This window comes from Leucopleurus acutus, assembly GCF_964270905.1.
Source record: "Leucopleurus acutus genome assembly, chromosome: 3".
Classification (NCBI taxonomy): Eukaryota; Metazoa; Chordata; class Mammalia; order Artiodactyla; family Delphinidae; genus Leucopleurus; species Leucopleurus acutus.
Window position 1 is genome coordinate 325,022 of NC_139145.1, and position 15,096 is coordinate 340,117.

Consider the following 15,096-nt stretch of genomic DNA (forward strand, 5'->3'; position numbering starts at 1 on the left):
TACACAGGCCACTGAGGACTTCCTCCCGGTGGGGTGGGGGACCGATGCTGGGAAGCGGGGACCAAGAGCAGGAAGCCCAGGCTGGGGGGATACAGCCAGGACCTCAGCCCCCACCCAGGCGGCTCCCGTGGGCTCAGTCACATAGGAACAAGAGCAGATGTCCCTGAGGCAGCTGGGAAGTGCAGTTCAGTCCCCCCCGCCCCCCCTACCCCGCTGGTGCTGGCCCTGCCCCTCCTGGCGTCCATCCAGACCCCCTCCAGTCACCTGCCCCATCCCTCTCTTCTCCCCCCACCCCTTCCTCTGTCTCTCTCTGTCTCCCCACCCCCCTTTTCTTCTTCCACCTCTGCCCGGAACCTTCTTCCTCTGTTGAGCCCACCTGTCCCTTCCTCGGGTGGCCTCTGCTGATGCTGCGGTCATCGTGTTCCCCTTAGCACTGTCCTCTTAAGCCGCGGGTGTCATTAACCCTCCTCGTTCACGCAAGCAGAGGCTTGGAGCTGGAGGGGCCAGCGATGGCGGGGGAGGGGCAAGTCCACACCCTGCAAGGGCCTCGGCTGCCAGGGTGCCAGGAAGCCGGGTCAGGGCCTGGGAAGAGACCCATTCACCAGGCCTGCTGCCCCCCACCCGGGTTAAGGGCCCAGCTTCCCGAGAAGGACCCACACCTCCGGCCTGGGGAGGGGCGGCACCTTGGAGCTGCCTTCCTGTGCGGCCTTTCCCGGCACCGAGGTAGGAGGGGGATGGGACCAAGGAAGTTAGACGCTGGGTTCACACACTTGGGGTCCCCTGAGTCTCCACTCCCCTCCCCTGCCCCCAGCGGCACCCCAGCCCCCACTCAGCTCCCCTCCCCTGCCCACCGGCCCCTGCTCTTAGGCCCCAGTTTCTACCTCGGACAATTAAGATGTTGAGAAGACAGACGGGCGGGGCTGGTGGTGCTTAGAAACAGCATGGCCTGGCGACTCCTCTCTTACACTGAAGTCAGGGAAACTGAGGCAGAGTCAGGCGGGGGTGGGGGGACAACCAGGACTCTCCATCCTTTTCCTCCTGCATGCCCGCTGCACACGGGGTCTGGGGTCACAGCGGACGAGATCCCCCCATTCCCAGTACAAGGGGGATGTGACATCAGCCACTTGACCTCGTTAAGGACTGCGAGGAAGTCAGGTTGGGGGGAAGCTGGCTGGGGAGCTTCCCACTCAGGAGGCGGCATCTGGGCAGAGACGGAGCAGGGGAGGCTCATGCTAAGGTCCTGAGGCTGCCTGGTCCGGAGGCTGCTCGGTCTCATAGGCTCCAGCCACGGCCAGGAGTTGGCATTTTTCCCTCTGCCAGGGGAAGCCGTGGGGTGTCCACGTGCTGAGAGGGTGTTTCTAAGTCCACTCTGGGTGCAGGGTGGTGAACGGCTGTGAAGGAAACTGGGGCCAGGCTGAGGGGCCCAGAGGAAAGCGTGGATGGATTCCAGCGTTGGGAAGATGAGGTTCTCAGGCCTCGCCGATGCCCGCTGTGGGTCCCCTCCCCCAGGCTTCTCGTGGGGAGCCCAGACCCAAGTCGCTGTGTGGAACAGAGCACTGAGGCCCCATGTCCGGTGTCCCAGGGTCCCATCACGCCTGCCCGTTTGGCGGACAGGAGACAAGCTCAGGGGTGGGTGGGCCTCGGCTCCACACCCTACAGCATCCTCACCCCTGACGGGACCCATCTTCCAAGCGGATTGCTCGGGGCGGTCCACCGCAGGAGACCTGCTGCGCGGCCGCCCAAGCTATCGGGGGAGACTGCTCCCCACCGCCCCCGCGCGGCCGCTCCGGGCAGCGAGGGCTGAGACTCCCGCGACTGGGCGAGCCTGGCGCCAGCCCTGGGCCTGGCTCCGATTTCCATTCAATTAACCTCGACAGTCAGCCCTCTCCCGCCTCCATCTTCCGATCTTCAGTCTCTAAAAGTGAAACCTGGAATCGGCCCAGACCCTCCGCCCGCGGGTTCTGACCTCGGCCTCCCCCGCCCCCATCTCTGGCCCCCAGTCCCTGCCTCTCTGTCGCCTCCAGGGTCGGGGGTCAGGGTGGGAAACCCCCTCGGGAAACCCCCGGGGAGCAGCTGGAGGAGGGGGAGGGGAAGCGGGGTCGCGGGGCCGGGGGCGGGGGGAGAAGGAGCCCGGGGCTCCAGTATTTAAGCCGCCTACCCCGCGGGCAGGGGACAGAGCCGGGGACCGAGCATGGAGCAGGGCCTCGCCCTCCTGCTTCCCCTCTTTCTGGGGCTGCTGCAGCTGGGCCGCGGTGAGCGGGGCAGGGGTCTCCGAGCCGGGAAGGGGTTGGGAGAGAGGAGGGGCTCGGAGGAGGGGGCTGGGGCTGGGGGCGCGGGGCGGGGCTGAGAGCGCCGTCGCCCGCAGGTGGGCCGCTGGAGGTGGAGCCCCCCGAGCCCGAGGTGGCGGTGGCCGTGGGCGAGTCGCTACAGTTCACCTGCCGCCTGGCCTGCGAGGACGGCAGGGCGGCCTCTGTGCGGTGGCGGGGCCTGGACACCAGCCTGGGCGCCGTGCAGTCGGGCGCGGGTAGCAGCGTCCTCTCCGTGCTCAACGCCTCGCTGTCGGCTGCGGGGCCCCGCGTGTGCGTGGGCTCCTGCGGGGACGTCGCCTTCCAGCACATCGTGCGGCTCCTGGTGTTCGGTGAGCCCCCGCCCCTCCCGCCGTCGTGGCACACGTGGGGGCCCAGCCAGCGGCCCTGCTTTCCCTCCAACCTTGTGCCACCTCTGCCTGGGAGGCTTCCCGGATTGCCCAGCCCGCCCCAGCTCAAAGCCGGCCTCGCAGGTCCTGCTGGGTCCATCTGCAGTCCGCTCCCTCCTCCCCGCATCCCCTCTCCCCCAATCCACCCCCAAACCTCCTGTACCTGACCCCCTTGCCCTTTCTGCGGGTGGGGCACTGGGTCTTCCCTGTCCCCAGGCACCAGCAGTCCCCACGCCCCCTCCTCAGGGCCCAGCCCTGACCCTCGGAGCTCTGCCCACCCCCTTCCTCCACTCCCTTCACAGCCTTCCCGGACCAACTGACTGTGGCCCCAGAGGCCCTGGTGGCTGGGCCGGACAAGGAGGTGTCCTGCACAGCCCACAGCGTCACGCCTGCTGGCCCTGACACCCTCTCCATGTCCCTGCTCCTGGGAGATCAGGAACTGGAGGGGGTGGAGGCCCTCCGGGATGTGATGGAGGAGCCCCAGGAGGGCGAGGACCCGCTGTTCCAAGTGACACAGCGCTGGCTGCTGCCCACCTTGGGGACACCCGCCCCACCCTCCCTCCACTGCCAGGCGACCATGAGGCTGCCCGGCTTGGAGCTGAGCCGCCGCCGGCCCATTCCAGGTGAGCCTGTGCCTCAGTGTCCCCCAGGAAGTGGGTGAGGTCACACCACCCAGCGCCTGTGAGCCTTGATGAGCGGTGCCCAGCGGCTCTTATGGAATCCTGGTTAAGCCCCTCCCCTGCTGTGTCGCCACCTGGGCAGGTCACAGTACCACAGACGAGGAAAAATTGCATTCGATCTTTATTTTATTTTATTTTAAAATTAATTATTTTTGGCTGTGTTGGGTCTTTGTTGCTGTGCGCGGGCTTTCTTTGGTTGCAGCGAGCAGGGGCTACTCCCGTTGTGGTGCGCAGGTTTCTCATTGCCGTGGCTTCTCTTCTTGAGGAGCACGGGCTCTAGGAGCGCAGGCTCAGTAGTTGTGGCGCACGGGCTTAGTTGCTCCGCGGCATGTGGCATCCTCCCCGGTCAGGGCTCGAACCCCTGTTCCCCGCGTTGGCAGGCGGATTCTTAACCTCTGCGCCGCCAGGGAAGTCCCTGCATTCGATCTTTAGTCTGTCCCTTCGTGGCAGCCAGGGGCTACTTCTCACTCGTTTATTCATTCAGCAGATTCGCTGAGCACCTACCCTGAGCCAGGTCCCATGAGGTGCTGCCCTTCCTCTGCCCACAGCCCTCCAGGGCTCCCACCTCCCTTTGGGTGAAAACCCAAGCTCCCCATGCCCACGGAGCCCTACAGAGCCTGACCTGCTTGCCCGTCCCCCACCCCCACCCCCTGCCTCACTTCCTCTCTCCCCCTCACTCAGTCTGCTGTCCCTCCGACACCCTAGGTGCAGTCCTGCCCCAGGGCCTTTGCACTGCTGTGCCCTCCACCGGGAACGCTCTTCCCCACATCTCCCTCACCTCCCTCGTGTCTCCTTCCCAGTGAGACTTGCCCTGACCTCTCTGTCCAAGGGGTCAAACCCCACTCCCACCCCCACCACACACACACACACACACACACACACACACTCAGGCCCTTTCTCTTCTCCTGTTGAATGTTTGTTGACACCTTTTATCAACATCTGACTCCTGTGTGCTCTCTTTATTTTTTTCCCCATTATCTGTCTCCCCTGCCATGGGTTTCATCGAGATAGGAATGTGTCACTCTCTTTCATGGCTGTCCCCCCAGTGGCTAAAACAGTGCTCAGCGCACAGTAGGTGTCCAATAGATACATCCTGAATGAATTAATCAATAACTGTTATCACGGAGCCTGGCGCATAGTAGGTGCACAAGAAATGCTTGCTGAATGAACTAACGAATGGCAACATTTAACGTGGGGCCTAGCACACAGTAGGTGCTCAGTTCATGTCAGACGTTATTAGTTAGTCTCATCTGGGACAGGCCCTGACCACATCACTAAGCTTCTGGCAGCCTCTCACTAAGGAAGCACAGATTCGTTCTCTGAGAGGGCACCCCGATACTCATGTTAATGGCTGGGGCCTGGGGGCCGGGAAAGGTTTGGCTCAAGTGGAAGCAGGGGTGTGGGGGGGAGGCAGGGGTGTGCTGGGAGGGTGTGCACAGAGTCCTCCGGATTTGAGAGCCGTCACACAGCAGAACGGACAGATCCCCTCTAGGGACCTCAGTCTCTCATCTGCACCGCAAGGGGGCGGGGCACCCCCTTCCCTCTCCCCACCCCTCAGCCCCATAATAATAAGATCCAACACCCGTGTCACTCTGCACGCCAGCCCCTGGGGTGGGGGCCTCTCACCCTGCTTTCCAGTTGAGGAAAGTGAGACACAGAGATTTGGGTGCTCGCTGTGGGGGGGGAGGGCATGACAGACCCCGAGACGGCTCCTGCCCACTGGGATACCCTGCGATTCACCCAAGTGAATGGACGGGGCTTGGAGTGGTTCTGGTCCAACCATGTGGTCCGGGTGGAGAGAGGGAGGGAGGAGAAGGGGCTGGGCAGCAGCAAGAACAGATGGCTGCCGTGTTTTCCAGTCCTGCAGGGCCTGACCTCCCTGGAGCCCCCCGTCATGACCCCCCCAGAGCCCAGCACCACAGAGTCCCCGGAGCCCCCCGTCACGACATCCCCGAAGCCCCCCATCACCACCTCCCCCGGGGCCACCCCAGAGCAGGCCTCCACCCGCAGCCCCAGGAGTCCTGGCCCCGTGCCCCGGAACAGCTCCACCAGGCCCTGCCTCCCGGAGATCCACCAGCTGTCAGCAGCAGGGAGCTTGGAGCTGCTGTGCGAGGTGGTCTGCGGCCCAGGCGTGGCCGTGCGCTGGACCCGGGCCCCTGGCGGGCTGGCAGCCTACGAGACGCAGGAGGTGGGGGCCCGGGCTTGGCTGAGCGGCGGGAGCGTGCTGTGGGCCAGATGCCACGGTGAGGGCTGGTTCCAGTGTGGCCTGGACCCAGGGGGCCAGACGGCCAACCTGTACGTGGCCTCAGAGATCTGTGAGTTCAGGGGCTGGGGCGGGCACTGGGGGAGCCTGAGAGGGAGGGGAGCCTTGAGTCTGGCCTTAGACAAGGGGGGCCCTGCCAGCCTGTGTCCCCAGCTGTCCAGTGGACTTCTGTGACCCTATAAGATCACAACTGCCTGCACGGCGATAACTAAGTTTCAGGGACTGTGTAGGTGTCACAGCACTCTATGGGCTAAGACAGCCTGTGGAATAGAAACAGAAATAGAAGGGAATTCCCTGGCGGTCCAGCAGTTAAGACTCCGTGCTTCCACTGCAGGGGGCGCAGGTTTGATCCCTGGTCTGGAAGCTAAGATCTGTGTGGCGTGGCCAAAAGAGAAAAAAAAAAAAAAAAAAAAGTAGAATACAGCCACTTTGGTAATTTCCGTTTTTCTGGTAGCCACATTCAGGAATAAAAAGGTAAAAATAAGTTTGACAATATATTTCATCGAAACCAATATATCTCAAACGTTATCATTTCAACATGTAATCTATAAAGAAGCATGAATGAGATTTTTTTTTTCCAAACTAAGCCTTCAGAATGCAATGTGTGTTTTACAAAGACAGCGCTGTCCACTCAGACTGATCACATTTCAAATGCAGCTGTGGTGAGTGGTCCCTCACTGGACAGCTCACTTCTAACTCCAAGGTCCTATGTACCTTTCAAAAGACTCATTCTAAAAATAGCTGGATAGTCCAGTGATTTTTATACATTTCAGAAGGCGTTTTAAACCGTGAGGTCCTTTGTAAAATTTCAGGGAACTCGGTCAGTCCGGGAGCCCTTAGCCGACTCTGCTGGGCTGCTCCCCAAACCTGCAGAGAGGTGCAAGACACCGTATGCCTCTCTCTCCAGGCTCCCCGCTAACGTCTGCATACCTGTGGACGGGCAGCTTTGTTCTGGGGCTGCTTCTCCTGGTGTTCCTGACCTACCGCCTGTGGAAACGCTGCCGGCCCACCAGATGACCTGGGCCCCTGCCCCGCCTGGACCACACGGAGGGGGATTTTCCTTCCACTCAGTTGCGACCAGAGGATGTTTGCAGGGTTCTGGACAGCAGGGGGGCTGACCGTGCACCCCTTACCCTGATGGCCAGCACATCCAGGCTCCCCAGCTGGCTGGGCTTCCCTTCAGTGGGGACCCTGGGGAGCCGCCACCCCCACGGTGCAGAGCTGGAGAATAAAGAGCATCTGGTCTGACCTCGGTGGTTCCTGTCGCGGTCTGAGGACATGGGGAATCCCCGGCACAGCTCCAACCATCCTCTGCTCTAGGTGACTCCCCAGACAGACAAGGAAGGACAGGACACCCCAGCCCCACGTGGCCAGGGGTGGGGGTAAGAGGCGTGTGCTCTTCCTGGTGCCTTTCCCTGCATATGGGGACACTGGCGCTTAATGAGTAACTAGGAGTCCTCAAAAGAAGCGGAGAAAAGTATTTGTTGGAGGACAGCACGGGCAAAGACACAGAAGAGAGGTGGCTTGATAAGGGAAATTGCATCTCTTTTGGGGTGGCTGGAGGCTAAAGCGTGGGGAGAGGCGAGGGAGAGGCTGGAAATGATACCGGCAGATGAAGGGCTGTAGATGCCAGGGTCGTCAGCCTTGTGGAACCGAGGAGCTATGGGAGAGTTTAGAGCTATAGAGGATGCGGGGTGAGAAAGTTCCCTCTAGTGGTAAGGAAAGGTCACAGCCTGGGACGGGGAACTGGGGACCGTGGGTGGTCCACTCGCTCTGCGAACCCGTACAGCGGACTAGGGGCCGCGGAAGCGCAGACCAGACCCCTAACCCAGCCTGGTGGGGAGAGGGGACCTTTCCCCACGAGGTGAGCTACAAACTCGCACGGAGATTGGGTTAGGCTGAAGACCAAGCTGAGCACAAAGGCTCTGAGTTGAAAATCAGAAAAGGGGGCGGGAGCGGCGCTTAGTCCCGGAGTTGGGGTGGAACCATCCCGCCCGCTCTCAGCAGGGCTTCCCTGGTAACCAATGAGACCGGTTGCTAGGGGACCATGCTAATGAAGGACTCGCCCACTACCAAGATGGCAAGCAATCCGGCTTCATACCAGAAACCAAGCCCTTCCTAGGGATCCATTTTGGAGTCTGGCAAAATTTAAGTTCCGAGCCTAAGCCAGGAAAGCCAACCAGCACACCTAAAGAGGAAAACGGAGAGAGAGTAAGTGCCAATGAAAAACCTAGGGAAAAAGGTGGCCTGCGCTGGTTATTTCCCAGAGTCTCCCCGCGGGATCCGAGCGCCCTCTGCCCTCAACAAAAATGGCCGCCCCGAGGTGCCAGCGCACTGTGAAATATGGACGTCCTTCCGGTCCCGCTGCCCTCAGCGAAGATGGCGGCAGTGGAGAAGCGGCGGCTGCCTGTGGCCCAGGCGGCCAATTTCACAGGCAGCGGCCGGCCGGGGGTGTCCCGAGCAGCGGCGACGGCCGAGAGTGAGGAGGACTTCCTGCGGCAGGTCGGAGTGACGGAGATGCTGCGCGCGGCCCTGCTGAAGGTGCTGGAGGCGCGACCCGAGGAGCCCATCGCCTTCTTGGCGCACTACTTCGAGAACATGGACCTGCGGTCTCCTGCAAACGGCGGCGCCGGGGAGCCCCCGGGCCAGCTCCTGCTGCAGCAGCAGCGCCTGGGCCGCGCGCTGTGGCACCTTCGCCTGGCTCACCACTCCCAGAGGTGCGGGGCTGGGCCGGGCCTGGGTGGGTAGGGGCCGCGGTCGGACTTCAACTCCCAGCGGGTTCCGCGCGGCTCCCCGCCCCCGGCGCCGGCTCTCGAGCGCGGGCCGTGGTGGGAACTGTAGTCCGCTCTGCCTGGCGCGGGAGGGGCGCGGATGGCTCCGGGCTGCAGGGCCCCAGCGGGGCCACCCGAGTGCTGGCACCGGTAGCTCTGGCAGACTTGGGCTTTGGTGATGCCTCTTTGCAGGTGCTGAGGTCCCCCTTGCATCTACCTCACTTTTGAAAATCATGGAGCCCAGACAGGACTTGGCCAAGATCTCAGAGCCAGTCCTCCGAGCCAGGTCCCTCCTAGCTGCCTCGTTCCCAGTGTGGTAGCATCCCCGTCCATTCAGCCAGAAAATGAATATTTACAGGGCTGGGCCGTGGAGATAGAGAGCAATCCAGGTCCCGCGCGGGCAGGAGAGACGTCCAGTAAGGGGCCTGCATTGACACACAGGGAAAGGTGTTGCAGGCACGAGGCCACCGGCTGCACTGGCCTGAAGGCTGTGGGGCTGCAGTGTGCGACCCACGGGAGAGGGGGAGGCCGGGAGCCTTCGCAGGGCTGAAGCTTGGAGGGGTGGAGGGGATGGCGCCTGCCCCCCCACCCCCTTAGAAGCGGGTGAGGGAATGGTCCGTGTCGGGTGGCTGGGGAGGAGCTGTTTGACGCGCAGCATCCACCAGACAAGGTGGGCGCTGGATGTGGGTGGGCTGGGTCTTGGATGGGGGTGGTCCCCAGAGAGCCCAGGAAGGGGGAGGAAGCCAAGCAAGGGAGCGTTTCAGCCTGACCCCAGCACCCTCCTGCCTGGGGGCAGCCCTCCCGGGAGAGTCAAGGTGCGGACCCCAAGCAGGGGAGCACAGAGAGGCTGGGAGGGAGCCGGAAGAGGTGTGGAGAACGGGCATCCCATTCGGAGCACCCGGTCTCCACCGCAGGGGAAGGGCAAGCGGGTTGTCCAAAGTGACAGCCAGAAAAGGGAACGGCCGGGGCCACCCCTGAGATGGGGACCTGGCAGGGAGCGGGCTGGTGGGCATCCATGGGTTCTGCTGGGTCTGCAGGAGGTTGTGCAGGAACAGCCCCAGGTGGTCCATGAGATGGGAGGTCACTGGTTTGGAGGAAGTTTCCAGAGTGACTTGGGGACCGTTAAGTTGGGAGCTGGGAAAACCTCGAAGCAGGAAGGTGGACAGTTGGGTTGGCAGCTGAGATGTGTGACGGTGCAGGGTGGTTGTCACCTGATGGCGGGGGGCGGGGTGGTTGTGAAGGCCTCAGGGGAGCTGAGAAGAGCCCAGGACCCGATTCTGAGGAGCCACAGCCTCAGCGAACCCACAGGAAAGCGTGAGAAGGCAGAACAGACATGAAGGAGGGAACCAGAAGACAGGGAACCAGGACATCTTCCAAGGAGGAGAAGAGTCAGCGGCAGGGTCACCACGTGCAGTCGTGCAGGTCAAGCACTGCACAAGCCGTTCACTCCTTAGACGTCACAGACGAGGACCTTTATGTGAAGGCTTTTTGCAGAGCTTTGCCTAGTTTATGCAAAGGCACCTTGTGGGCTGGCGGCGGCCCTGCGTCCAATGGCCCTAGAGATGAGGGCTGAGAAGTGTCTGTTGGATTTAGAACCAAGGGGGCCATTTGAGTGTCCTGGGGCTGCTGTAACCAATTACCACAAACTTGGTGACTTAAAACAACAGAAATTTATTCTCCCACAGTTCTGGAGGCCAAAGTCCAAAGTCCAAAGTCCGGGGGCAGCAGGGCTGTGCCGTCTCTGGAGGCTGTAGGGGAAGGTCCTTCCTGCCTCCTCCAGCTTCTGGAAGCTCCAAGCATCCTTGGCTTGTGGCCGCATCCTCTCAGCCTCTGCCTTGTCTTCCCGTGGCTTCTCTTCTGTGTCACTCTCTCAAAAGGACACTTGGCGTTGGTTTTAAGGCTACCTCACCCCACCTCCAGACGCTGAACTAATTACATCTTTCAAAGACGCTATTTCCAAATAAGGTCCCACTCACAGGTTCCGGGTGGACGTGCACCTGGGGGGGACACTGTTCACCATACTGAAGGGGTGTTGGAGCGGTTCTCAGGAGGAGCAGAGTGAGTGGCCGGTGCTGGTGGCACACCTGGTCTCCCCGAGGCGGGGCTGGTGCTGAACTCAGAGATACGTTCCCAGTCAGGAGCCCCATAACCTCGGCTGCCGGGTCAGAAGCAGAAGCCAGGCCAGGCGGGTCCCCCCGAGGCTGGGCAGCTTCGTCCCTATGCTGAGGGGTGGGCTGGGGAATCCCGGGGCTGCTCTTGAGAGCGACCTCAGCACGAAAGATTTGGGGAGAACTCAACCAAAATCCCCTCTGCTGTTGTCTCGAAATCACACGTGCTGGCTGCTAGGACTGGTGACGGCCCTCAGAGCACAAACACAGCAGACCCGGCATGGTGGCCCAGGGCCGCCTTCTAAGCCACCACGTGCTAATAGGAACAGCAAGAGTGCCAACCGCTGCAGGTCCCCGTGGCCCCAGAAAACATGCAAAGGCACCAAAGGGTCTGAGCCAGTCTCCTCGGCTCCGAGCATCCTCTGTGGGGTGTCCCGGGCTCTGTGGGGTGTGGAGCGGCCTCCCTGCCCCCACCCACGTGATGCCGGGAGCCCTCCCCATTGTGACAAGCACAGACGTCCTCAGACATCACCCAGTGTCCCCTGGGGGCAGAATCTTCCCAGACAAGACCCCCCAGATTATGGGATTCCACGGACCCCCCAGGAGACTACGTCCCGTGACCGTCTGACCTCTGAGGTCCTGGGATGCTGCACACATTTAAATACACACCTGAGTGGGAGGGAGGGGAGCTGACCCACAGACACTGGGGGCCACCCTGGTTCACACCGCCTGACTCAGTGGGAATGTATGCAGGCCTCTGGTGTGAGCAGGGAGAGGACCCAATTTCTTTCCAAACAATTAACCAGAGTCACTCCTCAGCACTGCTAACACAGGGGGAGCGCGGTCACTCTGTGCGGGGCCGTCCTGGGCCCTGCAAGTGTTGGGCAGCCTCCTGGGCCTCCACCCACCCAGTGGTGGCAACCATAACTGTCCCCAGAGTCACCAGTGTCCCTTGGGGGCAGAGTCACCCCGTTGAGAGCCCCCGGTCTACCTTGGAAGTCTCCATGTCTCTGTGACAAGACCCGTAAATAGGTTCTTTTCTAACAAATGCCCACGTGCCTTGCAAACTGCTCTGTGTGGGAGCTGACGCAGGCAGAGCCTGAGGACCAGAGCCCAGGACGGCAGGCGGTGTGGGTGCTCCCTCATGGCTGGGAGCCCCCGGGAGGGCGGCCTCGAGATGGGGTGTGGCCTTCCTCTGGCTTCTTGCCTGACGCTCTCATCTCACTGGACCGTAACTGCCCCCCTGTGCGTCTTCCTGCCCGCGAGGCCCATGGTAAACAGAACCTGGACAGCGCTGAGTGGCAGCTGGTGACAGCTAATGACAGGCGCACGCGGTCCCCTGCCACACGCCGAGCACAAAATCTACCCTCTGTCCTCCCAAGAATCCTGAGACGCAAGGACTAGAACCCTTATTCTCCAGAGGAGGGAAGCAGGGCGCAGTGGCTAGAACCGGTGCAGGTCTGGGCCAGCCAGGAACAGCTCTGAGCACACAGGGTGCTCAGCGGTCCCCACATGCCGCCGCCTTCCGGGGGGATTGATTCAGCTCAAGACAACTAGTGGGTCGACCAAGTTCCTTGGGGAGGCATCAGGCAGAGCTGGCGGATGGTGGACGCTCAGGCCCCATCAGGACGAGCCATCAGGCCATAGGGACATACCCGAGACCTCAGTGGCCTCACACGGCTGCTGTTGGGTTGGCAGGGGCTCTGCTCACTCAGCCTTGCGGGGAGTGGACCCTCCACGGGAAGTGGGCCATGCTCTCGTGGGGGTGGGGCGGCCTGCCTTCAAGACACCCCCGAGATCCACCCCCCGCCCCGTATTCACACCCTCGGGCAGCTGCCTGCGTTGCCACCCTGCCGGTCACCCGCTCCAGGGGCCAGTGCCGTGACCTTAGCACACTCACCCTGCCCCGTGGGGAGAGGCCTCCGCAGGGAGCCTTCAGGGGACAGCAGCCCTGCCAGGGTCCTGGTTGAAGACTGAGCCGGGACCACCAAGCCAAGCCATTCCCAGTTCCTGACTCAGGCTGCGACGTGATCTAGGTGTGGGGGTAACTGCCACGCGGCCACAGAGTTGACACGGGCATCATCACTGCCAGGTCCCCCGGACTCACTCGTCCTGGTGAAAGGAGTTGATAACAAAAGCTCCTGCAAGGGGTTATTGTGAGGTGGCAGCAGCTAACACGGTGCCAGTCCTGGGAACGGGAGCATGACGCTGCGTCTGGCACCCCCAGCGCTTCACGGAGTGATCTCACTGGCCCTAAAGCACCAGCACATCCTAAGGACCCAAGAAGTGAGAAGTGAATCCCAGATGGGCGAGACCCCAGGTCCTCTCCCTTCCCCTCTGGGCCTCAGTTCCTCCTCTGTAAAGGGCCTTGACCCACGGAGCTCACTGGGTGAGCATGTCCATCCCTGGGCCCTGCCCTGGGCACCTGCCGTGCTCCGGCCCAGCGTGGACCGGGCTCGCACCCACGCTGACCCGTACAGGTCCCACAGATAAGAGTGGAGCTGGGCTCCCAGAAAAGGCGAATGTGAGCCCTGGGGGGTGCCCCTTCCTCTGTGGGACCCTTGGCCTGGCCGCTGCCCTGAGCCTCACTTCCCCTTTGCTTTAGTGGAGATGGAACTGGGCCTCGGCCGGCCGCCAGCTGTTGAGAGAAGGATGGGAATGAGACCCGGGTTATCTAGATGCCCAGGCTCACCCCAGCCCACTCACTTAACCACTTGTGAGGCTCCAGCGTGGCCAGGGCTCGTGGTGGGACATCAGGGTCCTCATGGGGCAGGCGGTAAGTAATGTCAGCGCCGTGGCTGGTCCCTGACGTGACCGTCGGGTCTGCTGTTGCAGCAGAAGGGCAGCATGTCTGGGTAGACGTGGCCGCCTGCGGATAAATCTTTACCCACGAAGACAGGCGGCAGCGGCTTTGAGCCACAGTGTGGGTTACTGCCTCTGGGCCTGCAGGGGTGAAAAGAGACAACCCAGGTTAAAAGGTAGGGATGTGTCCTGCCACGGTGACACCCCGTGGGCACACACATCATCGATGGAATGGAGAGTCCATGGGCGGATGCCCATCGTCGGGGTCAGCAGACGTTCCTGGGGCTCCTGGGCAGTGTTCTGGGCGCTGGGGCTGTAACAGTGACCAACAAATAAACTCCCTGACATAGGCCCCTGGGCTGAGCTGGTGGGAGGGAGGGAACTCGTGAGGACACCACAAAGAGAAGTACAGGAAGGGGTTAGGGGGTCAGGGAGGGTCCCCCCCATAAGGTAACATTGAGCAAAGGCTCAAAGCCGTGGGGAGATGTGGGGGGGGGGGATGTGGGGGAGGGCGCTCCGGGCCAGGGCGCCGCTGGCGCAAAGGCCCTGAGGCTGGACGAGCCGGCGCGTTGGGGGAGGGGCCGGGGGGCAGGGGCGGGGCTCTGGCGCGGCCCGACGGCCCCTCCGCCCGCAGGACCGCCTTCAACAACAACGTCGGCGTGGCCTACGAGTGCCTGAGCGCCAGCGGGCGCAAGAAGAAGCCGGGGCTGGACGGGCGCACGTACAGCGAGCTGCTGAAGCGCATCTGCCGGGACGGGGAGGCCCCCGAGGAGGTGGTGGCGCCGCTGTTGCGCAAGATCCAGTGCCGGGACCACGAGGCCGTGCCGCTGGCCGTGTTCCGCGCGGGGATGCTCACCTGCTTCGTGCTGCTGGAGTTCGTGGCGCGCGCCGGCGCCCTCTACCGGCTGTTGGAGGACCCGGGCCTGGCCGTGGCTGACCGCCACGTGGGCCAGGCCGTGCTGGACACGCTGGAGGGGGCCCTGCAGGCCAGCGACGACACCACGCCCGCGCGCTACCTGGAGGCCGGCTCGCGCCTGGGGCCCGACAGCCTGGCGCTGGCCATGGACCGCGCGCTGGTGGCCCGGCGGCCCAGCACCCCCATGACCCGGGAGGAGTTCCTGGAGAAGGCGGCCGCCCTCTTCATCGCCAAGGTCAAGCCCGTGGGCTGAGCCCTTCCCTCGGCCGCCGCTTCCTCCACCCCGATACCTGGGGCCCTCGGGGTCCGGCTCACCGGGGCCAGGACTGGGGTGTCCCTGCATGCCAGGGGTGCAGGGAGCCCCCTCACCCAGCTTCCCGCCTGGAATGATGCCCAAGCCCCCTTCGGGGGGAGGCCAAGGATCCCTTCCCGCCCGCCTGCCCAGGCCCCTCTCCTCAGCAGAAATAAAAATCTGTTCCCCAGGCTGACCTGGTGTGTGTGTGTGCACCCGTGTCCAGCCCCCAGCACGCTTCTCTGGAAACGCTCTCCACTCGGGCGCACCCTGGCCAGCCCCAGCGGGTCCCACCACTGCCCAGAAACCCCAGGGAGCCCCTGGACTCAGCTTTATGAGAGCAGAGGGCATTGGGGCACCCAGCGAGGTGCCCTGGAGGCACAGCCCCGAGACCTGGGAGGCATGGCTGGCCCCCAGCCTGCCCTCCACGAGCACCCCGCCCCAGCAGTTCCTCCCTGGACCTCGGCTTCCCCAACCGCCAAAGGGAGAGGTCAGCTGGGCAGGTAGTCATGATGGTGACGATTGAAACAGCTAACACGTCTGAGACCTGACAATGTCTTGACTCACCG

The 15,096-nt window shown here is 62.8% G+C and overlaps 2 protein-coding genes across 2 annotated transcripts; both read left to right on the forward strand.

Moving 5' to 3' along the window:
• Positions 1-2,191: 2,191 nt before the first annotated feature.
• Positions 2,192-6,655, forward strand: MADCAM1 (mucosal vascular addressin cell adhesion molecule 1; the record flags this gene model as incomplete). Its single annotated transcript, XM_082835149.1, has 5 exons — positions 2,192-2,252; positions 2,366-2,638; positions 2,998-3,318; positions 5,235-5,690; positions 6,546-6,655. 5 exons carry the CDS (start codon positions 2,192-2,194, stop codon positions 6,653-6,655), a joined length of 1,221 nt encoding a protein of 406 aa, XP_082691275.1.
• A 1,326-nt stretch (positions 6,656-7,981) lies between these two features.
• TPGS1 (tubulin polyglutamylase complex subunit 1) lies at positions 7,982-14,712 on the forward strand (the record flags this gene model as incomplete). The annotated part of the gene is made up of 2 exons (XM_082835262.1): positions 7,982-8,355; positions 13,954-14,712. The coding sequence occupies 2 exons, from the start codon at positions 7,982-7,984 to the stop codon at positions 14,486-14,488; spliced, it is 909 nt and encodes a 302-aa protein (XP_082691388.1). The 3' UTR covers positions 14,489-14,712.
• Between the last annotated feature and the right edge of the window lie 384 nt (positions 14,713-15,096).